Raw genomic sequence first — 26,392 nt, 5'->3', positions numbered from 1 at the left:
GTTAAACCAAGTTGGATCAGCCATCACTTCACACCTCATTACCTTTGTAGTGTGAATGTACAGTATATTATATGTGTGGATTGCTACAGTTGCTGTCATTAAGGCCAGCCTATTTGAACAGCGCACCAGTCAGTGGTGTGCTGTCACTGCTAATACACTCAGGCTCAAACACTATGTCACCTTTGGCATGAAGCAGCATCATGTAGAACACTTCAGTCGTAAAGTGTGTATCTATCTGAGTCCACAAACAAGAGGCACAAACAAAGAGAACTTCTGTAATAACTTCAAAGCGGACGAGAGGATGGATCACAAATAATGCAGCTGATTGAGTGGAGACTGTATAATTAACATTCTGCTAACAATTCATGTTTTATCTCAGGACCAAATTTAATGCCAGAAAATTATCTCACACACAGAAAATGAAGGGGAAATTAGGTTCACACACTGACAAGATTACACTTTCAAACACGCTTCCATGAAGCTCGTTTCCAGTCTTTTCAACTATTCTTTTTTATTTAAATATGGCATTGGTTACAGAGCCCTGTTTCCCTTATTTACTTGTATATTATATAAAGACCTTGGCCCCTACTCACTGCTGTCATCTGGTCCTGACTGTAAACAATATACAGGTAGCTGTCAGTGACACCTAGGGGTGAAAAGTCAGGCACTGCATGTTATTGACTGAATTCTGATGATCCAGACGGCCAAACTCTGGATGCATTCAAAAGAGGCAATGCAGCGATGACTGGCAGTCAGCTCATCACTTTGTGTGGTTATTTAGATTAATTTAGAGTTTAATATAAAACAATACAAAAGCAGCATCTGGTGCAAGGCAGCTTTTAAAAACATACGCAAGTCTAATTCATCCACCATGAAGGGGTTTTCCCCTAAGGGTCCGAGACCCTTTGAATGCTGCCTGCTTTTTTGCATGATTGAATTGATTTGAACTGAACTGAGCTGAGCTGAACTGAACTGAATTAAACTGAGCTGAACTGAATTGTATTGAACTGAACTAAAGTGGATCGAACTGAAGTAAACAAGTAAGAAGCTGTTCCCTTAAGAAACAGCGTCACCCATCCTGCTGCCCGCCTCGCGCATGACGTAACTCTACTCCCGGCATGCACGCTGGAAGTGTAATTATTACTAATGGCGGGTATTTGTACGATGTACTCTTATTTTAGGCTATCGTTTGCTAACTGTATACAGTAATATGAAACGGGGGGGTTCACATTAACAGCCGCTGTGTGTTTCGAAGTATCTTCGAGGTTAAACAAAGCGAAGAGCCTGTATTAGAGCACTAGGGCACATTGTAACCTGTTATCATGTGGTTGTTGCCCGTTAACAAGTGACACAAACTGAAACTGAGCAGGACGGTAGCGTGTGTTTGTAAGTTAAGAAATAGCTTGGCCAGCGATGCTAGCTCACCTTCTCGTCTGTCTGTCTCAGAGCCACAGCTCCTAAACTATTGCACAAGCAGCTAACTTAATGGGAAGTTTGCTTGGTGGCTTTCATTCATTCGACCTCAGGTTTCGCTGCCTATAAATCTCTACGATCTTATGAAGCGGAAATGGTTTCCTCCAAGTTATCAGTGTTGGTGTTTTTAGTAACTGTGATTAACGTTAACTGTACCTCGAAACTAAATATTCCCAAAGTGTTGCTACCGCTTGCTAGAAGTACAAAAATCAACTTTACATTGGAAACTACTGAAGGTTGCTACAGATGGTGAGTAAAGAAAATGCTGTGAGTGTCATATTGCATGGGGCGCATGAGACCTCAAGGCAAAGCACACTGTAGTCCGTCCATGGCAGGATGGGGGTTGGGGGCAGAAAACTCCTAAACCCTTTGAAGTTACATGGATTCCTAAATTGCCTTCATTAGCTTTTCTTGTGTTCACTTTTTAATCCATCAAAGTTTACAGTAAAGCTGCAACTCCACCCCATCAAGTATGAAAATGTTATTCCAGCTCCTCAAAACCTTCTGTGACGAACACAAGGCCGACGTTGTTATGTGGTCTATTCCGCTTATGTACATCACCTCTTTTTTTTTTTTTCTGGTCATGTTTTTCCAGGTCTTCCACCAGACCAGAGGTAGCAAGCATCCAGGCTGTGGATGAAGAAAGCAGCAGAGGCTGCTCCCGGAAAGCAGTTCTCCAGGCTCTCTCCACCCAGCCCTCCAGACTCACCAGCATCATTCTTGCCGAAGATGTTGGTAAGTGCATGGATGCTGTGTTAATTCAGTTTAGTGGCTAATTCAGTCCTGTGTGTGAGTCAGGAAATCAGTTTGTACCAAGAAGAAGTAGAAGAACTACCTTGAGAGGAAATTATATTTCTTTCATTCTTTCAAACATGCAAAGACTGAAATACACAAATACATAAACACAAAAAATAGACCTGTAGGCATGCATTAATTTTGGAAAGATGTCCCTGTGAATAGGGCTTGTGCATAGCACAGGCCCTATTTATGTCTATGGCACCCCTATAATATAAAGTATGAGTTAGTACTACATGGAGGGGGATGAGCAGCTATATTTTATAAAAATAAATTCCTGCATAGAAGCCTCCAGAAGAATGAAACCCTGAAATATGTGTTGTAGGCCATTCAGCTGATCACAGCTCAAAATGCTGGTGATACAGCAAAAAATGTACCATATTCCCTTCAGAGTAACACATCTGCCATTCTCTTGCACAACACTTTTTTCTTGCTTCTTCACTATTATGAAATGCTGTATGTCATCCTTTGCCTGTGGCAAACTTAGCCAGTCATGAATGACTTGCAGTTATGTGCTTTGACTTTGTGATCAGGACAATCGGACACATTGGCCCTTACACATGCATTTTAATGGACACACCCACAAATTTAAGATCACAGTCAGCGAATGTGGCCTAAATCACTGAGCTGTTTGACATTTACATGATCTAATATAATCCTTTACTCATGCAACAACCCTTTAGTAGACCACAAAAGCCACAACATTTGACTTGTTGGATAACTATAGAACATTTCACCAAGAGCAGAGGACTTTTGGGTGCTATCATTCTCCATTGTAATTTCCATAATTTGATAAGGTATGTGTTGTGGCCAGGAGGTAGATTTCTATTTACTGTCTCAGAAATTCTGCTCTGAATTTTTAAACTGCTGTTAGTTTTAATTCTGAGCTTTTCCTTTTTTTGGTGAAAGCACAACACTGTACATTATGTACCATTGGGTTCGTCCACTTTTCTCTTTACAGTTACAGGACAGGTATTGCGTTGTGACGCCATTGTTGACATCATTAATGAGATCCAGATAGTGTCGACCACCAGAGAGCTACATCTGGAGGACTCACCACTGGCACTCAAAATTCATGCACTGGACTCTGAAGGTGACACATACTGGTTTATGACTGCATGAAATGATTCTCATTACCTGCTGCTGCTGCTGGTGTTGTTGATAATTACATTAAGAATATGCAGAATAAGTTACATCAGTACTTGTATTGTATAATATTACTCAATTCTCCTACTGTAACAAGTCCCTGCCGTACTCTTTATTTGGTCCTCTAAAGACTTCTCGGAGTAATGACTGAATTGTCTCTAGACAGGGACCCCCCCACCCCCAGGCTGCTTCTGTGAGGTGGCTGTTTGTTCTGTTAGACTGGTTTCATTTAGGACAGACACACTTTGTCTAATGAGCTGTAGCTACAGCCTGATTCTTTCTGATGATGGCTCTAGGGCCTGGTGCTTTGTTTGTGTTTGCTTTGGTTTAAAAGTGCATTTTAGATTCCTCGGATGGAGTAGATAGCAACAGGACAGTAAGTATCCTGTAATGAAATGCCTATTGGTTTTGTTTTAGCTAATTTGGCTGCTAGGAGCTTTTAGAAAATTGTGCTCAGCCTTCGCATCCATTATGCATTCAAGTATAGTGACCTCAGCCTCTCAACGCAAGTTGAAAGGTCTGTGCAAATATTCTGGTCCACACCAAACCTCACGTAACCACGTGTTTCGACTTAGAGCTTGTGACTTAAAAAAGTTTCTCTTTTTTGTTTTTTTTAAGGATAGTCTTATATTGTATACCTTTAATGTGATAGGATTATAAAGAGGGTTTAATATAAATAGAGTCTTAATCTTTTTCTCCTTTGTGTTGCAGGCAACACCTTCAGCACCCTTGCAGGTCTAGTGTTTGACTGGACCTTAGTGAAAGATGTAGATGTGAATGGATTCTCTGACTCTTACAATTCATTACGGTAGGTGTTATTGTGTTAATACTCAAACTCCAACCTGTTTTTATTTAAAGGAGCCTAAATAGTCAACCTGTGCCAGCCTAAACATTAAACCATTTTCTCTCATAAAGGGTACTTAAGTTCTCAGAGTCCACATACACACCCCCTGGATATATATCTGAGATGGAACGTGTTGGGAAACAGGGTGATATTATTTTGGTGTCGGGACTGAAAACGGGACATGCTAAGTTGAAAGCCAAAATACAAGAGCCATTGTATAAGGTAAGCAGATATTTTTCCTTACACGAAACAAGCAACTAGCAATAGAAAAAGGGAGTTCAGGAGGGAAGAATGAGTTCTGGTAAAACTGTGCCCCCTGTGTGGCAGCTCATATCCTGAGATGCATTTTTAAAAATAGCAAATGGCTGTATAATAGTAATGACTCCTTCATGCCTTATAAATGATGTCTTTTTGCTTATCATCATCTGTTTTTGAGCACTGCAACCAGTTTCTTCTAGTTTAAGGCGGGAATCTGAAGCTTTGTTGTTCTGTAACCATGGCATCTGTGCTACAGGATGTGGGTGCAGCAGAGGTGAGGCTGCTGATTTTAGAGAACATCATGCTGAGTCCTGCGCATGATGTCTACTTGCTGGCGGGAACTTCCATTCGATACAAAGTCCTGAAGATAAGGCAGGGCACAATCACAGGTTAGACTCTGTTTGAAGTGAAAAGTGGAACCCATTTTATTTTTACATTAACTGCTGTACCTGTTCCTGAAGCTGAACGTTCAAGCATCAGTTCGATAGCTAAAATATGACTTAAAATGTGTTTTAGTCATTGACATCTGGGGTAGCAATTTCAGATCAGTAGTACAAAAATGCCAATCTTTTAGCTAATTTGTGCTTGTGTTGCATTTGTCAGAGCTCTCTATGCCTTGTGATCAGTATGAGCTGCACCTTCAGAACAGCGTGGTTGGCCCCAGTGGAAACTCGGATGTTGCTGTGGCCAGTCTGGATCAAAGCACCTCCACAGTTACAGCAGTGCAACTGGGACACATCAATGTTGTACTGGATCATAAGAGTATCCTTCTGACAAATGATAATTGAACTCTGTATCACTTTTTAGAATGGTATGACAGCTGATTATATATAATCTGAGAATTTGTTAGATGAATTGTTTATCCTCCTCTTTTATCTGTGAGCACAGTGTGCGAAAATACTATTTTAGTATAAATACTAAAATACTAACCAGAAGTAATATTGTGCATTTAGCAAAGGTCAAGCAAGTAATTTTAGTGCTGTCATTGTCAGTGAGTCTGCCTGGCTTAATTTTCCTTAGTGCCATCTACTAAGGCCTTCGAATGCAAGGAGTGTCTCGCCTGCCCAACAGCACTCTGTATGTGGTTGAACCAGGCTACTTAGGTCTGTTTTTTGCTCTTGCCTTTGAAAACATAATGAGAAGTGGTTTATAATCTCAGATGTAGCTGACCTCTGTTTTCTCTGTAATTTGTTTAGCTTTTAAAATTCATCCAGGAGAAAGCTGGGTTCTCGAAACAGGCAGAGTGTACGATATCCTCATTGAAGTATTTGATAAATCTGGCAAAAAAATTTACCTCTCTGATGTAAGTATGCTTCAGTAAAATAACTGCGTCCATTTTTTCAGAATTAAATTGTGTGTCTGTATGAATGCTTTATCTGCTCAAGAATGTGATGTTAACCAGGAAATGGAAATCCGTAGTTATACAAGCAGTCTGAACAGTTGCTTGTTATTCACACAAAGTTTTTTTGTTTGCTCTCTTTTACTTGCTTGCTTGATCATTTTGACAATGGATGTTCCTAGCTGATGTGTAATGAGAAATGAAAAAAGTTGTGTCATCTTTAATCAGATGCAGTCCAAAGCCACATCCGAGAGACATTAGAAAGAGGAGGTTTAGTGCAGTTGAGCCTTACATCGCTAGCCTATGAGTTATATCAGGCAAATATAATGAGAAAAATCATCCCCACTGAAGCCTGAACAAATCAGAATCTTGACATACAGCATTAAACAAAATACCTCAGTTATGCTACTTTTAAATCAGAGGCGCTAGTTTGAAAATCTGTGTGTGGGTTGTTTTGATTTTTCAGAATGTCCGTATTGATACTGGTTTCCCCGCGGAGTACTTTGAGCTCCAGGAGTCTTCTCTGAATGGATCATATCATCGTGTCAAAGCGCTCAAGGAAGGCCTAACTCTCATTGATGCTACCCTGAGTGCTGTTGTGGATGAAGTGAGTTTAATTGCAGCTGTGACCTTTGTCAGTCTCCATTTTGGCTCAAGTAACCTTTATCACATTAACCCTCTGCCCCTTTCTACTAATTCAGTAGAGAGACTTTGATCATTTCCTGTGGCCTCTGTTCTGTTTCAGACTGGAACCGTCCATGCACTTGCCAACCCAGTCCACAACGAACAGGATGTAGAAATATATAACCCTATAGTTCTTAGTCCCAGTATTCTCACATTTCCATGGCAGCCCAAGGTCGGAGCTTATCAGTACACAATAAAGGTAATTGTGTTTATTTTTTTAAGAATGCTTGCAAACTTAGTGCTTAAATGGCTTTTCTCTGTCATTGGGAAGAAGTGTTGAACACAGGTCGCCGTTTGTACGAGACCTGTTGTAGCAATTACTCTTCGCCACTCTGGAAGGTGTCATTCTGGCGATTATGATGACTTCTTTTCTCTGCTGCTTGTGACAGGTGACAGGAGGGAGTGGAAACTTCAGCTGGTCTTCCTCCAATACAGCTGTCGCCACAGTGACCGTGAAGGGAGTGATGACAACAGTCAGTGACATCGGCGTCAGCGAAATTTATGCTCACGATCTTCGCAACCCACTACACTTTGGCCAGATGAAGGTATGTTGATCTTTTCATTACTGTCACACTGTGAAACAGCCCGCCTGTTTAAAATTCATATGGAGGTTATGACACAAATGATAATCCTGATAAACATACAGTATTTTCCGTTGCATTTTGTGTAAAGCTGTTATATAAAATATATTGCCACATTGTCACTCATCCTTTACAAAATCCACTAATAAACAATTAAGATTGCAACAAAAGAGTAGAAATTAAACTTAAGTAATCTCCACAAAGATGGGTGCAAGGAGTTCAGCTTCAGTTTAATTTTCACTGAAACTCTTTGCTGTAGAATTGCATTTTGTGGCAATTTTTACCACCTTTTATCAGTTGTGTATAAGGCCATAAAAACAGTTTTCTCAGTTAGCTTCTTAATATGATGAATGAGTAATTTTCTCCCGAGGCAGTTTATTTCACATGAGAAATTTGTCTGCTTTATATGTGCTCTTGTGGTTGGTATAATGTAGACTCAGTTGGAAAAGATGTCACACAATCTCAAATTTCATTTCATTCCAACTCTCAGTCTTTTATTCCTCTTTGACCCTCTTTCCCCTTAGGTGTATGTGGTTGAGCCTGTGGCCATGGACTTTGCTCCATGCCCAGTGGAGGCAAGAGTGGGCTTGGTTCTAGATCTGCCCCTCAGGATTTTTGGCCTGCTGGAGGAGGTGGAGAAAGAGCGGGTCATGTTGAGTGACTGCTCCCAGTTTGACCTGCAGGTTGAGGAGGAGAACCATGGCGTCTTCCAGCTACTGGAAGGTGAGGCTTGGGTGATCTGACCTGATCATATTGTGATCCAACAAACTGAAAAAAATAATAAATAAATAAAGTGAACATGTTATCCTGTTTACTGTCATCTCATGGTTTCCTGTCATCACATTTTGTGGGTGATTTCACTCCAGGTAGAAAAGTATTCAGTTAAGCTTACTAACTAATGGATGTTCAGTCATGGCACTTACTCATGGTCTAACCCTGTTTAGTGCTAATCGCTGTGCGTTATGACTGATCACCACTCTAAGCTGTTATTATTATTATTGTTGGCTATTAGTAATTGGAAGAGTGGACTGGAACAAATGGTGTGGTTTATGTGGCACATAAATATGAGTTCACCTGTGTGAGCAGTTGTGATTATTTGTAAATTGTCCTCCAATCCTCTTTGCCCTGATCCAGAGAGGCTGGTTCCCGGCCACAACCACTGCAGTGGCGTGAAAGCCAAGGCCCTGGCTTCTGGTTACACTGTGCTTACTGTCAGCTACACCCATGGCAACCTTCACCTTAGTGCCAAGATCACCATTGCTGCCTATCTTCCTCTCAGAGTGAGTTTCACGCTTCTAAGTCCCTTGTTCATCATAAACTTTGAGGCAGAATTTTTCCCTTGTTATTGGATATTTGTCAGTGCTGCCAGAATTTATGTCCCAACCGCCAATTTCTTTGTGGGTAATTTTTACTTGTGTGTTTGTTTTTTTTAATAGTTTGAACATTTTCCTGCATGGTGTGTTAATCAGAAAAAGTACCTGAAGTCTTTGCTGTGATTTTCTTTTATTTTCATCTCAAAGCACCAATTAGCTTTTGTCTTCCAGGGAAACTAACCTACTCATGCACATTCATACACACAGTCTCTCCTTGCAGTCAAAGCAGAAATGCAGTGATCAGCGAGTGTTAAAATCCTGTCCGCCTCGGTTTCTTCTGAGCTCTGTGCGTTTTAATTTTGCATTATACACTTGCTACACTGATTTATTCTTTGCATCTGTGCTCCACTACTGCACTGGAATGAAATTTGCTTCAAATGTTGTATTAGAATACTTAAATTAAACAGTATGACACATTACATGTGATGTGGTGACCAAATCTTCCATCACAGAACATTTTGTCACTCATAAACCACAGATAGATGTGATTTTCTAGCATATACAGTAACATGCTGTTTGATGCACTGTTGAGGCTGTATTTTGTTTTTTGAGGAGTAATCTTCAAAATATTGCAGATGTTTTTGTAATATTTCTTCACTTGTTTTGCACTGGCAGCAAAAGTTTGACCTAATTTTAGCTTCTTTACTATGAAACGTTTGCTCAACATTTCCCTACTTCATTTTTTTTATTAAGATCCCTGTTTGTATTAGATTTTGGTTTACTATCTATGATCTGTTAACTTTTTTAACTAACTTTTTTTTTTTAAGATCTGTTTCGCTGTAACTGTATGAACTTGAACACTTAATGATAAAAATAATGTTGACTGACAGGCGATCGACCCTGTATCGGTGGCAGTGGTGACTCTGGGATCATCTAAAGACATGCTGTTTGAAGGTGGGCCACGACCTTGGGTTTTAGAGCCCTCAAAGTTCTTCTGCAACTTCAGAGCTGAGGATGAAGCCAGTGTGAGCCTTACTCTGACCAGTCCCTCATCTCACAACTACAATCAGCTCTGGGTCAGAGCAACCTGCAGGGCCCTGGGAGAGCAGGTGGGATCTACTGAAAACATATTGTTTCTATATGTCATTAAAACTGCCAACCACGGCATTGTGTAGTTAGATTTCCTAATGTTTTTTTTCTTCTTTGGGAATAAATACAATAGCTTGACTTCCTAGCTTTATAATCTACCTGCAGATATTCACATTACCACTGTTTATGAGTGTCCTCCATGTAGTGCTGTGAAATGCAGCTGCTGTGTTTAGTCATCAGCTTTTAACTGTGTCGACATGATGTAATTCTTCAGGTGCTGGAGGTGATGGTGGGGAATGAGGCCAGTGTGACCAATCCGTACCCTGCTCTGGAGCTGACAGTGGTCAAGTTTGTATGTGCCCCACCTTCTCGCCTCACCCTGGTTCCGGTGTATAGCAGCCCACAGCTGGACCTCACCTGCCCACTGCTGCAGCAGAACAAACAAGTGGTACGTATGTGGTCCCTTCACAAGGCTCAACAAACTTTTCTTCGCTGTGTTTAGCTGCATACATTTAAACTTGCATGTTAAACTGATTACTTGCCCTTCTTCTTGAAGAAATGCCATTTCGGTATTTGTAAAATTCTTTTTATATCATTTTGTTCTGAAAGGAGACTGCCAGTTTTGTTCTAACAAGAGACTGCAGACAATCTGCCATTTGAAGGCACTGACAGCAGACTTTAAAAAATATAAACAGATTATTTTTCCTTTAAATGATTTAAGAGTACCTCTGAGTATTATTTTTCCATAGCTGAGTCATAATGTTTCAAAATTAATTACCTTTTTCTAGGTACCTGTTTCAAATTACCGCAACCCAATTTTGGACTTGGCCGCTTTTGATCAACAAGGAAGGAAGTTTGACAACTTCAGTTCGCTGAGCGTCTTGTGGGAATCGAGCAGGGTGCCTGTGGCCAGCATTGAACCTACTATGCCTATGGAGCTGCTGCTGTTCAAGGACGCCAACAAACAGATGAAACTTCACGGTAAAACACTGTGTCTTGTGTTTTCCTGTGTTTTCAACTTCTACTTACTATTACTAGTGCATTTCTATGACTCTAGATGGAAATCTTACTTGCCTATTACAATTTGTTTTTGTTATCTGTGGCAGGACGCCGGGCAGTCCTTGTCCATCATCAGACAGGCATTGCTGCCATCACAGTGACAGCTCTGGGTTACCAGGTTTCACACCTGGCAGCTGCACAAGTTCCCAGTCCAGTAAGTGAATACAATGGCTCCATCACTATGTCATGTCAGAAAGCTATTTGCTTCCTCTTGAAAAGCAGAAGCAGCTTAACATTATTCAAATTATCAGTATAATTTAGTTCTGCTTTGTGAACATTTTGTTCCCAGTCGAATCTTTTTCAAGTGAGGTTGTCTTTTTTTTTTTTTTTTTTGATCAAATGAAGAAAATATTGTCCATTTAAATAAATTCATGTATGCAGGTTATACTGTTTTTACTGAGACTGTATTTTTTTAAAAATTGCACCTAGATATGACAATAACGCCTCTTATATTCTAATTTTGATCTGTTCCCACTTCACCTTACTTTTTATTTATAGACTGACTTTTGTCTTTATAATTGGGAATAATATTCCACATTGTATGTTGGTGTAGTATTTATATTTGTAACCATTACCCCAATTCTGTTTTAACTTTTCTGTGGACAGTATGATCCCCTGATCCCTGTTTCAGCCACTCTGGAGCTCCTGTTGGTTGAAGATGTGAAGATTTCTCCTGATATAGTGACCATATACAACCACCCAGATGTGCGGGTAAGGAATAGACTGATTAGTGCCTCACAAACACATCAGTACTTATCTCTTACAATTGTGAATGCTGTCAGACAAACTTTCTGTTCATGGCTTGTTGTACTATGATATGATTATGATATTTATGATATGATATTTAATCAAAAAGGATGTTATTTTTTGGGGGGGTTTTTTGTTTTTTCATCATGCATTGATATTGATTTAATCAACCTGGAAGTATGATGAAGGAAGGAAGGATCCAACTGAAGGATTGAAAATGTTATTAATTATTGCTCAAGACACTGAGGAAACTTATAAGCTGTGCTCTCCTCCCTCAGTGGGCCTTCCCCTCCTAATCCTGTGTGATATAGGAGCAGTGTTGGGCAGGTGTGGGGGTTAAATAGCACCTAGTGACCTGTGTAAGAGGATTTTAAAGAGCGAGTGTGGTCAGAGTTCTCCTTTGATGTCACATGCAAGGCCAGCTGGCTGTCAGAAAAGCATGATGAATTAGGCTTGTTTGGTGAATTGCCCCATAATATGTAATCATCATCAATTGTGTTCTGTTTTGCAGGCGAACTTGGCCCTGCAAGAAGGTTCGGGTTATTTTTATGTAAATACCAGTGTTAAAGGGATAGTGGACGTGGTATTCCAGGAGGCCCAAAGAACTGTTCAGGTAAGAAGTAGCATCTGTATGTGATGGGATTAGTTCATAGGAATATTGTAGAACAAACTGCATACTTTTTATGAAATTAAGACTGATCATAAATGCCTAATCTCATGCAGAGAAGTGAGATTTTGACAATGAAAGCTTCCACTTCAATTTAATGCGTGTGCACAGGTTTCTCCCGTTCACCCGGGGGAGGTAAAGGTGATGGTTCACGACCTTTGTCTGGCATTTCAAGCACCTGCCACGGCCACAGTACACGTTTCTGACATCCTGGAGGTTTATGTGCGCGTGGTTGACAAGGTCAGTTTCCTGCCCCATAATCCCCATCTTGGAGGGCCCAGATACTGCTTGACTAGATGATCCTTGTTTTCAGTAACACACATTCCTTAAATGCCTCATTGAAGTCCATGCACTGCTTATGGTTGCTTATGTATCCTGCCTGTGAGCCAAAATGATTATTTGCCTAATGATGTATGTCATTCATCTGTATTACAGGTGGAGATTGGCAAATCTGTGAGAGCTTATGTCAGAGTCTTGGATTCTAATAAGAAGCCCTTCCCAGCCATCAATTTCCAATTCATGCACCTCAAACTTACAGCAGCTTCAGCTATAGTTGCTCTGAAGTAAGCAGCAAGTTATTGTTAAACTTGAGGATGTACAAACTTGCAAGGCTTCATATAAATTTGTAAATGCTTTTTTTTTTCTTGGCAGACCATTAGGGGAGTTCACAGAAAATGATACTGCTGTTTTCCTGGTGAAAGGTGTTTCTATTGGTCAGACCACTGTGTCAGCTGTTGTTGTGGATAAAGATGGTAGAAAAATTACATCTGCACCCCAGCAAATTGAGGTATAATTTTGTGTGAATTTCTAATATGCCACTCTAAATTTGGGTTCTTGTTACATGTTTTAACATTTTTTTTTCTTTACTTCAAGGTATTTCCACCGTTCAAACTCATCCCAAGGAAAATGACACTGTTAATTGGAGCAATGATGCAGGTATGTACAGTATAATATTGATGCTTAAGATTTGTCAGGAAACAGCTGGCTTCACTTTATCTTGCCAAACGAGTTCATCTGGTCCTCAGTTTATCTTGCAAAAGAGCTCTCTGCCAGGACTGCTCTGGAAGATGATGTTGGCGTAATTGCTCTTGGTTTAAACATCCTGCTCGCCTTTCATTTGCCTCAGCTCATGCTTTAATTAGAAAGCATTTACCATTCATCCAAAAGGCCTCCTAATTGCTTAACATTAAACTTACACATGCACTGCACATTATTTGTGTTGGATCTTCATTTTTCTAATTGTGAGCATTTTTATACCTAAAGGATAATAGCTTTCAGCAAATTATCATCAGGCCTGGCGTTGATGAAATCTGTTGACTAAACTGTCAGCATTTTGAAGATCAGACATTTAAGAGTGTTTTTTTTTCTTCTTCTTCTTCTTTTCCTGTTTCTCTCTTTGACACTGCCTCTCCCCTTTTCATATCTGGTGTCATTTATAGATCACATCTGAGGGTGGCCCTCAGCCTCAGTCCAATATCCTGTTCTCTATTTCCAATGAGAAAATAGCTTCTGTGAATGGCATGGGCCATGTCAGGGGGGTCACCATTGGTAATGTCACAGTGACTGGATTGGTCCAAGCTGTTGATGCCGAGACTGGAAAGCTAGTTGTTATTTCTCAGGTAAATATATAAATTTATACATGAAGTGGACTAGTGCATGGCTCACTTAGATTTTTCTGTTGAAAAGCTCGTTCTTGTGTCCTCAGGATCAAGTAGAAGTTGAGGTTGTGCGATTGACGGCCATTCGAATCAGAGCACCTATCACAAGAATGAAGACAGGAGCACAGGTATGATTATTTTATTATCATAAATGTATCCATTATGCTTATTGGATAAACCCATCACCCAATATCTAAGCATAACTGCTTACAGTGCCACTGTGATTAACTGGGAAAAAATTAATGTAATACTCTTAGTTGGTGATACTGTACACGTTGATTTGCCTTCATCCATCTCCTTTCTTTCTCTAGATGCCCGTATATGTAATGGGTCTGACCAACAGTCAAACACCCTTTTCTTTCGGCAATGCTTCACCGTCCCTCACCTTCCACTGGTACACCACTAAGAGAGACGTTCTGGATGTTCAGCCAAGACACACTGAGGTACTCTCCAGTCAAAATTTTTGCTCTTTCATTTCACTTAACATGCAGTTTCTGCCACAGAATCGTTCCTAGGTCTGGGGCCTGTTGTCCCTTTTATCTTTTAATTATTCACTCAAGACACGTCCATGCATTACAGAAAAAAAAGAGCACCTGCCAGCACCTTGTCTCTGCTTCATTCCTACCTCCTCATCACTGCTGTTGCATTTTTATTTGATTTGCTGTTGCTATTTTTGCAATTGTCATGATGATGCCTGTCTCTTCAGGCTAATTTGGAGCTACAGTCAGAGCACAACTTTGGCATGAGGGTGACCGGAAGAACGAGAGGACGGACAGGGCTGAAGGTGGTGCTCAGAGTCACTGACCCAGATGCCGGGCAGCTCGTGGGGAATCTGCAGGAGCTCACAGATGAGATTCAGATCCAGGTACATCACTATGGCTGCAGCTCTCTTCCTGGGGATTTATCGGCAAAAAAAACAATGCTGTGTGTCCTGGCAGCAGTATTATAAATACTGTATGTGTATTTACTTTATAAATAATAATAATAAAGATAATAATAATAACTTGATTTACACCCTTTAAGAAGCAGATTCCCAAGGTGCTTAACAACCAGTTAAAAACAAAGCTTCCAGTCAGGTACAACAGATAAACAAAGTAAAGTAATATAGAAAATTAATCAACAATAAATAATGCAGCTCTGTCTGATCGGTATGTTTTTTGTTTTGTTTTTTTTAATCGTTACCCAAAATCTCAAGAACTGCATTATTTATCTCTGCCTGCTGTTTCTTGTTCAGTTCGTGGTAATTACTGTTGGTAAAGTGAAATAGCTCCAGGTATCCAGTATAAGCCAGCACTAGTTTCTCCTCCAAGACTGTTGCTTCCCAGCAGCTGTAAATTTTATCTTCGCCACCACAGAAGGCCTACCTGTCAGTTCATCTGATTGGGTAATGAGGGGAGGAAAAAAATCGCACATGACACTGACTGCTTTTCTGTCGTGAACTGAAGTTTTTGTCAACTTCAGGAGGTCAGAGTGCTTTTCCAAAGACGCTCAGAACATCTAAAACTTGAGGCACCCTGGGGCGCATTAGCAGCACACAAAACGCTTAGTGCCCATAGAAAACAACTTATGCAGAAACTGCACTCTGGTGGATAGGGCCCTTATGGGCTACTTTGCTTATTATGGCCGTGTCCCTCCTCTGCTGCTTCTGTATAATAAAGAAAGATGGCATTTAAGGCAGCAGAGCACTGAAGTTGCTGAGCTTTGGGATATCTAAGGTTGTTAACTTTGTGAAGTGATAAGACTGCAGATTAGTTGGAGTTGAATGCATTTGGGCTCAAACTGCATTAAACTATGACATGTCACTTGTGCCAAAACATCAAAGAATGATTAAAGCCCTTGAATAATTGGACTTTCAACATGCTTCTTTGATCAAGGTCTATGACAAGCTGCACATGCTTAATCCTGAAGTAAAGGCTGAGGAGTTACTGATGGCTCCAAACTCAGCTCTCAAACTCCAGACTAACAGGTAAGTAGCTGTACAGTGGTTTGTGTACGTTTTGAAAGCTTGTGCATAGACAAACATGTCCTCCAACACTGATGCAAAATGACAGAAATGTATACAGAAGTCAGGTGAGCTCGATGTGTTCCTGTTTCTCTGTCGAATAGAGATGGTGTGAGTGCGCTGTCTTACCGGATGCTGGATTCCCCTGACCAGGTTGTTATAGCTCAAGTAGATGATAAGGGCTTTGTCTTCTCTGGCTCTCTCACTGGCACCTCCTCTCTGCTGATCACTTCGCAAGAGACCTTTGGTGTCAATCAAACTCTCATCCTTGCTGTGAAGGTCAGTTCGAGAGCCGCTGCATGAAAAATGTTTGACATTACAGGAGGTGACAGTGTCGCAGTGACCTCTTGTTGTTCTAAGATAATTTATGTCAGTGTGATGAAACTATTGTTATTACAAATTTCAAATGACCCAGTTCAATTAAAAAGTAATTAGAAATTATGATGATATGCATGGTGGAGCTAAAAACTGGTGCGTTCCAGAAGGGCAGATGTTTGTTAGCTCAAGCAGCTTGTCTTAATATGGGTGACGCTGCTCTGCTACTGCACATCTCGGCAGTGTTTGTCTTTCAGTTTGGTTTTGTATGGAAAAACCATGGCTAGGATACTTACAAAGAAAAATGAAGTTACTTTTCCATTTTCTGTTTGCATTTTGCCCTCAAATCCACAGTAAAATGTTTAGATTTTTCAATTTAAAAAATGAACAAGAAAGAAATTGTTAATCTTAAAACTACTGTTTTTCCATTTGTTAGGCCCTAGCAAAAGCTCATAAGCGATATACTGATGTCATAGACTTGTATATAGCGTTGATGTTCAAATATGAAAAAAAGAAAAGGTAATTCTGAAGCTATGATACTGTACTACTATACTAAAATACTAGTATCGGCTGAGTCATTTTGTAACTCCGCTCATGAACCCTTGAAATAACAGTAAAAATTGTACCTGCAGTTAGTGAATGCAACACTCGTTCTTCTCTTCATTCCTCAGGTAGTGCCTGTGTCCTATGTGCGCTTCAGTACCAGTCCGGTGCTCTACACACACACCAGAGAGGACCTAAAAGCCTTCCCACTCGGCATAGTGCTCACCTTCACTGTCCACTTTCATGCCAGCACTGGGGAGGCCCTCCACAGCTCAAATTCCCACCTTACATTTTCCACAAACAGGTCTGTCACCGCACGGTCTGTAGATTCTTTAACACATTATATTTCAGGTGTTGCTGTCATTTGCTGACATAATTCTTGCATTTGTAAACAGTGTAGCACACAGTGTGAGTGAAACATGACTTTTTGACAGGCAGACAAGGCAGGAGGATATTTCTTGCAGTTTGCTTAGTGCCCCAAGGTTGAAAACCTATTATCCTGCTGTTCTGGGCTATATATATAGAGATGGAGAGAGACAGCGCCAAGGCCTGACTTGAGTGGTCCATTCGTGCAACCTCGCACAGCCTTGTGTGACCTAATGTCTCCCTGTATTTCAAATACTGCCAGACAAGTCATGTCAACTCACAAACTACTCACCCTGCAGCGGCTGAATTTATTCATTTGGATTGCGTTTAGCCATCATTGCTCTCTACACTGGTTCATTGTGGAGACCAGAAATGTTTTTATATTTATTTATTTGTTTATTTGACATGGTGTATAGATATGCACAAGATACATTCATAAACCTAACAATATACCACTCCTCTTTGTTCAGAGTGCAGTAATATCTTTACAGTAAAGCCAGAATAGTACAGGTCATGTAGTGTAGTGGCAGGCTGCGTGTGGAGTTCACAACATTAATTTACAGGGTCGTTCCCTCAACCTCATTTCAGATGGAGTTGTTTCCACCTGACTGAGTGAGCTAAATTAATGGTGTTGGGCAGGGAGGAGCACTGCTGCTCTCCAAATGTGGGACTCCTTCATCTGACGGCACAATAAATTGATTCTATTACCTTGTTCTCTAAGTGCTGACGGACGATTTTCCGAAAAAGTATCAAAATCAGAGTGGGGAAGGAATGATAGTTGGGACTAAGGGGGCTGGCCTGGATTAGATCCTACTGAATCTTAAGGGGGACAGGTGGATTTTACTGGTATCCTCTGCTTTGGGGATGGAGGCAAAAAACAGGCACTTTGAGCTATTCTAGTAAGAAATAAAATGAACAAAAGAATGAGATGTATTGTGTTTTTCAAAACAAAAGGTGTGTCAAATAGTATTGACGCAAAGTCTCTTGGTAACAAAGACAATGTCATTTATGTTTGCAAATCCTTTCACTGCAACAGTAGATAAATTGTGTGGGAATGAATGAGGGTCATCAGTGACAGGATTACAGGGGTCGTATATAAGGGAATGAATAGAGGGTCAAACGAGAGCATGTGAGGTAGCCTTGAGTGCTTTTATGCTGAGCAGCAGTGGAGGGATAGATTTATTTCTGTTAGGATAATTTTGTGTCATTTGTTTGTAAAAATTTGTGTACTTCAGTGGAGATTTTACGTATTTTTTCAGCCTCTGTATAAAATTAAATCCTAGAACAAGACTGACAAACAGATTCTGGTGTTTGTTAGCAGCACTTAGAAGTTGATTTTAGCTGTGATTAGTCATTAATCCGTAATTCAATCTGTACCTACTGCAGAGATGACCTGGTGCACGTGGGGATCGGGCCTGGTAACCACACTCTGACAGTGAGGACCATCAATGTGGGCCTCACTCTCCTTGCCGTGTGGGACAGTGGAAACGTGGGTGTGGCGGACTACGTTCCGATACCCGTTGAACGTGCCATCCACCCTCAAGAGGCCCAGAAACTGGTGGTGGGGGATGTGGTCTGTTTCACTGCTCAGTTAACCAGCCCAGATGGTGAGAGAGAGCCACATGTTAATCTTTAACTGACACACTTACTTTATTGTGTATAAGTGTAAGTGATCAGACACAGAGATTAAATGAAAAAAACATTTAAAAGACCAACAGATTGTTGGCTGCAGATCTTGCACTGTGATATATGTCTGCCTTTGTGCTCTTACACAATCTTTATGTGGTTCACTTTTATCTGAAGCATCTTTCTCACTCTGCGTTTTATTGAATGTTCTTTAAGGATAAAGTACCTAATTATCTTAAATTCCTCTAAATTAAAGTTCTTCTCTTAGCTGAGGAGATACTTATATCTTTACCTTGCCCATTTAAAACCAGTTTAGTTTGGGGAAAAAATGTATATATATTTAAAGCCTGACATTATCTTCCCGTTTCTGCAGGCGGTCTTGGTACTTGGAGCTCCTCGGCTGATGGCGTTCTGCAGGTGGACCCTAAAAGTGGCGCAGCAGTAGCAAGAGACTCTGGGACTGCTACTGTGTACTACGAGATACGTGGTGTTTTGAAAACGTACACGGAGGTATGTTATCACTTAGCTGCAATGCTTCACTGACAGCTGCACGTACCCTGGTATATATTGTTTCCCTTTTGGTCATGGCTGTGATGAATGAGCAACAAGAAACAGGTTCTGAGTGTTGTAATTATGCAAACAGCACACCTCTCTTGTCTCTTTCCTTCTGCTCTCGACACTCTCTTTTCCCCAGAGATTTTTCCATGTCGGTGCATCATTCTATATCAACCTTTCAGCAGTTTATCATAACGAGAATAAGAGTGCAACAGGTGTATGCTATATCCATCATCACCTTTCAGTAACACACGAGCTAATGTGTTTACCTGACATTACCGCTGTTGAGATTTTCATACATGAATGGAGTGTTTAAAGGATTAATTGGCCCTTGCCTCAAAACGTTGCCGCGCTCCATCCTTCCTGCTCGTGAGCGGAATATAACCTCCAGTTCTATATGAATAGTTCCTATTAAGAGAACAAGAATTGATGAGATTTCATCTGGGGTATTTTATCTTAAACAGAACAGCGCTCACAGGTATTCTAATGAAATGAACTGAATTTTTTTTTTGGTCAATGTGAGAAAAAGCGTTGCTAGAGTTAGAAGCCTTGTTACATTAAACTCTCAGTTACGCATTAATAAGTTTTCTGTCGTTGACAGCCTGGGGTGATTGATGTAAACAGTTAGTTGTGAATGTAAATTATATACCTATTTTTTCTTGGTGTTAATTGGTTGTTTTTTTCCCCTCTCCTTATGGTTCTGTAGGTAGTAGTAGAACCAAGCAGAAGGACTGCAGTTGTGTCACAGGCTACATCCGTCAGGAGCGGCAAGGAAACGAAGGTCCTGCTCACCACCAGAGAGAGTGGAACCAACCTCATCGGTACTCAACCGACTTGGTTTTTGTGAAGCGTTAATTAAAGGAATAGTGCAACTGGATGAACTGGATGAGAAAAAGATATCACTCTTACGCTCTTACATTTGTGTGGTGAACAGGAAGCTACAGCCAGCATTCTGCTATTTTAAACAGGACAAACTAGCTAAGCTGGCTCTGTCCAACGGTGGTAAAACCCACCTATCAGTTCCTCTAAAACTCATTGTTTAACCTTCGGTATCTTGTTTGTTTAATCTGTACAAAAGCTGAAGTGTAAAACTGACAATTTGCTTTTTAACCACAGCCTGTATTTTTTTTTTTGTGTCTGCTGGTTCATTATATGCTGGTAAGGAGGATTTTTTTTTCTGCCTTCGGACAGAGTTAGGCTAGATATTTCCTCCTGTTTCCAGACTTGCTTGTGCTATACTACTAAGACTACTGCTGGCTTTAGTTTCACATTTAAGAGCCAGCTATAAGAGGGACATCGATCTCCTCTGCAAAGTGAATAACCTTATTTCCCCAAATGTCAAACTTTTGCGCAAATCCCTGTTCTTATTTATAACCGCACGACAGAAAAGCTAAACACTTAAGTTGGAGTGATTAATATTTGTTTATATTTGTGTGTAATGAAGCGCAAAAGTGTTGTATCTTTCCTGCATCTTATGCCAGTGTACTCTGCCCTGCAGGAACCTGTTCCTATGCTCAGGCTGAAGTTATTTCTCAGCTGCAGCCAGAAACCTCCGTCAGCTGCCATCTCAGCTTCACCAGTGATGCTATTGACTTCTCTGCTAATGATGTCTTCAAAACACACACCAGTTTTGACTCCAGCATTGGTAAGGCTTGTCTAAATTCAGACCAGAGGTCTCAGTCATGATGGAAAAAAGCAGAGTCGTTTTTTTTTTGTATTTAGGCTTTGAGACAGTGTTGAGTGATTTCATTATGTGCAGATTTTGTTTTCAGACTTTTGGTGTCGAGGCTATCCTTGCTTTTACATTTAAATCAGAGATTGTACCTTTTTAGATTACCTGTGGAAGACTACCTCTTAACATCTTGTAACTGTCTGTCCTAACGTAGACAGTTACATACATTTCTACCTTTGTAGAAGTTTTATGAATCTCCAAAATAAAATTTCCTTTAAACCGAACCTATTCACACTGTTTATGCTTTTGCTCTACATCACTAGTGGGGAAAATACTGTTTACAAGAGCATAATCAATACCTGCATTGCTCTTGGAATAAATTTAGCAGGGACTATCAGGGGTGTCCGGGTGATGCATTGAACTGCAGAGAGCCCCTGTTGCTTACTGCTGGTCTAATTGTGTTTGGGGTTTGGGATTTCACCCCACATGTTGACTTATCTCTGAGGGGATCCACTGTGTGTGTGTACAAGCCTGTAAGCACTCAGCTGAATTCCACTGAGGTGCTAATGGGAGCATCCATCCTTGTAAATTTTGGCATTAGAACGGAGTGAGAACATATATTGCTTTTATGCATGTATTCACACACTATGACATCCATACATAGACATATTTCTTGTCCCAAATGTCCTCGTCAATAATTTATCTTGAATCATAATTTTTACCTCTGTGAATTCTTGTCCCAGGTCTCTACACATGTTCCATGACCTTGCAGCCAATGACTGACCAACAGACCCGTGTGCTCAGCAAGTCCATGACCAACCTGCTGGTGAAGGCAGTCCTGGAGGGCAGTGACTTCTCTGGGGAGCAAGTCGGTGCCGTTCTGCCCATAGAGCCAGGACTCTACTCTGACCAGACTGAGTTGCTGCTCTCAAACCTGCACCCATCAGCTGAGCTCACTGTCTACGGCCCAGCTGTGGCCCTGTCCAATCTGGAGGTCAGTCAAAACATCATTTCTACATTTCTAAAGCCTCTGATGAAATGTCCCATTGTTAAACATTAGTGTGACACTTGTTTAAATAAATTTCCCTTTAAGAACAAAGTAAATATATGTATGTAACTTGTTGTGTTAACTTATCTGTTTTTAGGTGGTGTCTACTTCTCCCAGCATTGCTGTCCAGGAGAAGGAGGCACAACATGGCTTCTCAAAGTACACCATCAGCGCTGTGGACCCTCAGGCTGCAGTCTCTGCTTCTGTTTCCATAAGCAGCACTTCCTGCGCGCAGACTCTCGTCATCCCTGTCACTTTGATTCACGTGGCTGATCACAGTGCTGCCGTGCAAGGTCAGCTATCGTTTCAGTGCAAGTCATGTTGCGTTCAGTGAACTTTATGTGTAAGGACTAAGCAAAAGATAGTAAGGCTGTCACCTCTTCAAAAAACAACAAAAAAAATCAAGTTTGAACAAATTCAAACCAGCATGTAATTTGTTCGAATTAATTTCAATTTAGCTAATCCTAAAATACTTCTAGAATGAACATTGATCCAGTCTTTACAGTCAGCACTATAGCCTTTATTATACCTACCTATATACCTTTATTCCTAAAATGTTCCATCCATGGTGAAATTCCAAATTCTGCCTCAACAGGACTTCTCACATTGTTTCTTGTCATGACTGTGCATTCAGCATTGCTCTCTAGTTTTTGGCATTGCCAAAGATTACAACAGCAGCCCAACATACTGAAGACAACAGAACATGTATTGGACATTTCAGGAACGTCCCTGCTGGACCTCAAGTCGTCCTTAACTCTGAACACATGATTATAGATCAAATATTAAAATTTTGTTGGTGCAGTGGTTTGAATTTTAAATGAAAAGTATCCTAAAGTGATCATCAAATATGTAAAAAAGGGAACTTCTTGATTTTCATAGCTTCAGACTGTAGCTATTCTTCTGTGTTTAATTTAACTGCAAGCAAAGCCCAGTGTGTATTGTTCATCTGTAGAATAAGGCAGATTCTCAGAAACCATCATTTCATTCAGATTTTAAATTTCACCACCACTCTTGGAAAGCATCGCTATCCCTCAGTGCCATGGCTAATATTTGTTAGCTCATTGTATGTTCTCAGCATTTTGAGAAGCTTTTGACGGGCCTTTTGTCTCAATCATCACTCTCTCTGCAGCTGCTGCTCCAGATGTTAACAGGGAGGGGGGCCACTCCCTGCACACATTCATAAACTCCTACCAGATGATGTTCTTCACCGTGTTCGCTCTGCTGGCCGGTACAGCTGTCATCATCATCGGTGGGTCACCTCATTTCTGTAGGGAAATGCTGTTCTTGTAAAAGTGAAGTAGTTTGAGGTACTTGAATACCCATTTGGTTTTGTCATTTTTGTTTAATGTATTTTTTTTATATTATTATATTTTTATTATTATTTTTTAATTTCCCAAACTGGGAAATTACTTCTCTGCATTTAACCCATCACTGATTGAAACACATGCAACATGCAACATGCAGTGAAACACAGGAGCAGTGGGCTGTATCAAGCGCCCGGGGAGCATATTGGGGGTTAGTTGCCTTGCTCAAGGGCACATCAGCCGGCTAATGGGGGGTGGGGGCATTATCTCTCCACCACACTCAAATTTTTCCTGCCTGTCCGGTGGGGGAATCGATCAGCGACCTTCCGATCATTCTTCTCCAACCTCTAGGCCACGGAGGTTCAGCTTGTAAGCCTTGCAGAGAAGTTTCATCAGTTGTTTTTTTGATGGTTTTCATTCTTATTGAGCTACAACATTTGAACACAAGCTCTAGTTTCTTTCAGTATATTGTGAAAGTAAACAGCACTGCATGGGGCTGCTGGGTCTTTCCTAACAGAGGGAATGTCACAGACTCCTTCAGAAGTTGAAGTACTGTCATAACTTGACAATCTCTGTTTGTGTTCATCAACAGAAGTCTGTGATGTGATGTGATGATGTGTTTTATAATTGTTTTTCCTCCCCTGTAGTTCTCCACAATGTGTTCACTCCCAGCAGACAAACTTATCATCCTGCATTCACCCAGAGGACGCCACCACCACCCACGTCAGGTGAGACCATGTCCCTGTGTAACTAAGTAAACAAAGACTTTAGCATACATTCAAAGGGATGTAACACTAAATGTCAGTCATGTCAGCTGCATTTCGCTTTGGTCTAAAGAAAAGTTTGTTCAGACCCCTAAATCTGAGATACCATCAGGCTGTAAAGTCCCTCTGAGAATTAATTACAAAAGATACATGAAAGTACGACAACATCGATAATTTTATGATATTATATAATAAATTTATAGCTAATTTAGCTGCAAAACAAAGCATTTTTTCATTCACAAATCTTAATGTGAATGAAACTGCCACATGAGATGTTCGATGTCACTATTTATACTTGTACTCTAGGCTTTTACAATATGTTTGGGGGAGATTTACACATGTTAACAGTAAAAACTAGGCTGTCCATTAGTGACTTTTAAGCCAAGTGGTATTTCCTTTTAAATTCTGCCATATTTCACCAACTTTATGTATGATGTGCTCCATTTATCTCTTGGTTATAATGTTTTCTCTCCACGTTGACTTTGCCTTTATTTACTCAACCTCTTTCAGGTTACATCTCACCAGACACAAATTCCTTCACGCCCAGAATACCGAGGATGGACCCAAACAGCAGCCCCAGGTCACATCTGTATTCTCCAGGCTACAAGTCCTGATGAAGCGCTCTGTGTGGCCTCTATCCTACGAAAGAACACCACAGGCCATTAATGAGTGTTGAATGTACGGCTGTCCTTCAGTATGAATGATGTTGGATGTGACTGCAAAAATCACTCAGTTTCATTCAATTGTCTTTACATGTGAGTACAAATGCTTAAAAGCAAACAGAATAGCAGATCAGTTAAGAACTGCAAATTGATTAACAGCGCTGTGTCCTTTGTGTGTATATCTTTGTGTGTGGGAACAGTTTATATATATGTGTGTGAGTGTGTCATCCTGTGGTTTGCTAAGGACATCATTTTTATACACAACCACTCTGTTATGAACTGGCATCTTTTATTAGGAATGCTTAAAAAGCCAGATGCCTAGTTTTTGCTTAAATTGTTAAAGGTTGTTTTTTCGTTTGCCTTTCTCTTGTGTGCTACTTATCATAATTAACATGTGACATTTAATAACTCAGGATGAATCTCATTCTTTTACGACAAAAAGCAAACGTTTGTAGCCTTTTTGTGAAAATGCTGTCCACTGAAAACGCTCGTGAAGAACCCTTCAAATGTGCATAATCCTGACTGCGAAAACGTTCATTTATTTCTGTTTTGGGGCATTTTGGGAAAATGTAACTTTTCCATTATTTAACACCACTGAGTTTTTGAGCCATAATTCATAATTCAACTGTCTAATTCCTAAATGTGAAACCGTTAAGGAATGTCAACCGTCATTCAGTTTTTTTTTTTCGTCCCAGCGTGGCTTCGAAGCAAAAAGCTATCAAATGTGACCTGTTCTCATTTCTGAAAATCGTAATGTTTTCTGTCTGTTTGCTCCTGACCACATTTCCAGGAAGAGATTACTGTAGCACTGTGGAATTGCTGGGACATTGTTTTAAATGAGATATTTTTGTATTTGAGAAAAAAAAAATTGTTGACAAGGAATCATATTTATGTTAGCTAGTGAAATTCAGTTCTGTAAGAGGTGTGTGTATGATGATCAGATGGTTTCAGTGTTGTTCTTTCATTTAAGATTCAGTCATGCCTTACAGTCGTATCTAAACAGCTTTCAGCACATAATAAAAACCACGAGTTTGTTTGCTTGTGTGAATATGCGCTTGCCTTTGCTAATTAAAATTTTTACTTCTCGCACTTAGCATTGGCTTTGTCATTTTTTTCATTATTATTTTTTTTTCATCAAATACATAAATTGCACCGAAAATTTGACATTTAAATTCACAACATGACATTTAACAGATGAATAGCAAGCATCTTGGTACACGTGCAGAAACAGATGAACAGTCGGACAGAAAGCGTCTTTTCCTCTTAGAATGATTAGAAATACACATGCAGATCAAGTCTGAACTAAATATTGTAGCTTTTCCTCCACCTGCAACACTGATTCTGCCACTCAGCCTGCAATCTACACTAACATCTCCGTGAGGTCATTTTCTGCACCAATGCTGTTTCATTTATCTGCTCTCATACATTTTGCTTTCCTCTCCATTATGTTTCGTTGACATCTAGTCTGCCTTATCCTAATCAATATTATAAATGTTCATCCACGTTTCTTGTATTTCACAGTTTGGTTCTTTCATTGTCTTACACTCCAGTTATTTCACATTTTTATTCACGTTGGCATTGAACTCCTCAGTCAAGGTGATCATAGTTTTAACAGGATTACTTTAGCAGACATACTGACTTGCAGCACAAACAAACACAATACAATTACTAATGCAGGGGAGGGTACTATAAGTATGTAAATGTTAAGGTGCTCTATAGAAACTGGTGATTTGTGTATCAGTAATGGCTAAAATTGCATTCACCCCAAAGCCAGTACCCTGAACAGACAAACTGAGGGGATTGGGAGGATGGCTTTCACTCTGGCTCCCTGAGGACGTGTAAAGGTCTGTAACCACTAATCAAACATCTGCCATCTGTCTGT

At 40.3% G+C, this 26,392-nt stretch overlaps 1 protein-coding gene across 1 annotated transcript; it reads left to right on the top strand.

The window, feature by feature from the left end:
• Positions 1-1,078: 1,078 nt before the first annotated feature.
• nup210 (nucleoporin 210) lies at positions 1,079-25,603 on the top strand. Its single transcript, XM_046396948.1, has 40 exons — positions 1,079-1,722; positions 2,069-2,208; positions 3,230-3,361; positions 4,126-4,222; positions 4,330-4,480; positions 4,773-4,905; positions 5,120-5,278; positions 5,551-5,619; positions 5,713-5,819; positions 6,322-6,462; positions 6,601-6,738; positions 6,929-7,084; positions 7,645-7,843; positions 8,255-8,400; positions 9,324-9,542; positions 9,797-9,970; positions 10,311-10,503; positions 10,629-10,735; positions 11,188-11,292; positions 11,840-11,941; positions 12,107-12,235; positions 12,431-12,558; positions 12,647-12,782; positions 12,869-12,931; positions 13,435-13,614; positions 13,701-13,781; positions 13,965-14,096; positions 14,360-14,518; positions 15,528-15,619; positions 15,760-15,934; positions 16,642-16,817; positions 18,266-18,486; positions 18,879-19,015; positions 19,767-19,881; positions 20,559-20,705; positions 21,476-21,726; positions 21,878-22,073; positions 22,910-23,029; positions 23,732-23,812; positions 24,359-25,603. The coding sequence occupies exons 1-40, from the start codon at positions 1,568-1,570 to the stop codon at positions 24,460-24,462; spliced, it is 5,646 nt and encodes a 1,881-aa protein (XP_046252904.1). The 5' UTR covers positions 1,079-1,567; the 3' UTR covers positions 24,463-25,603.
• The last annotated feature ends 789 nt before the right edge of the window (positions 25,604-26,392 follow it).

The sequence above is a fragment of the Scatophagus argus genome, chromosome 8 (assembly GCF_020382885.2).
Source record: "Scatophagus argus isolate fScaArg1 chromosome 8, fScaArg1.pri, whole genome shotgun sequence".
NCBI classification, from domain to species: Eukaryota; Metazoa; Chordata; class Actinopteri; family Scatophagidae; genus Scatophagus; species Scatophagus argus.
This window is presented reverse-complemented; position numbering and strand designations above follow the sequence as displayed.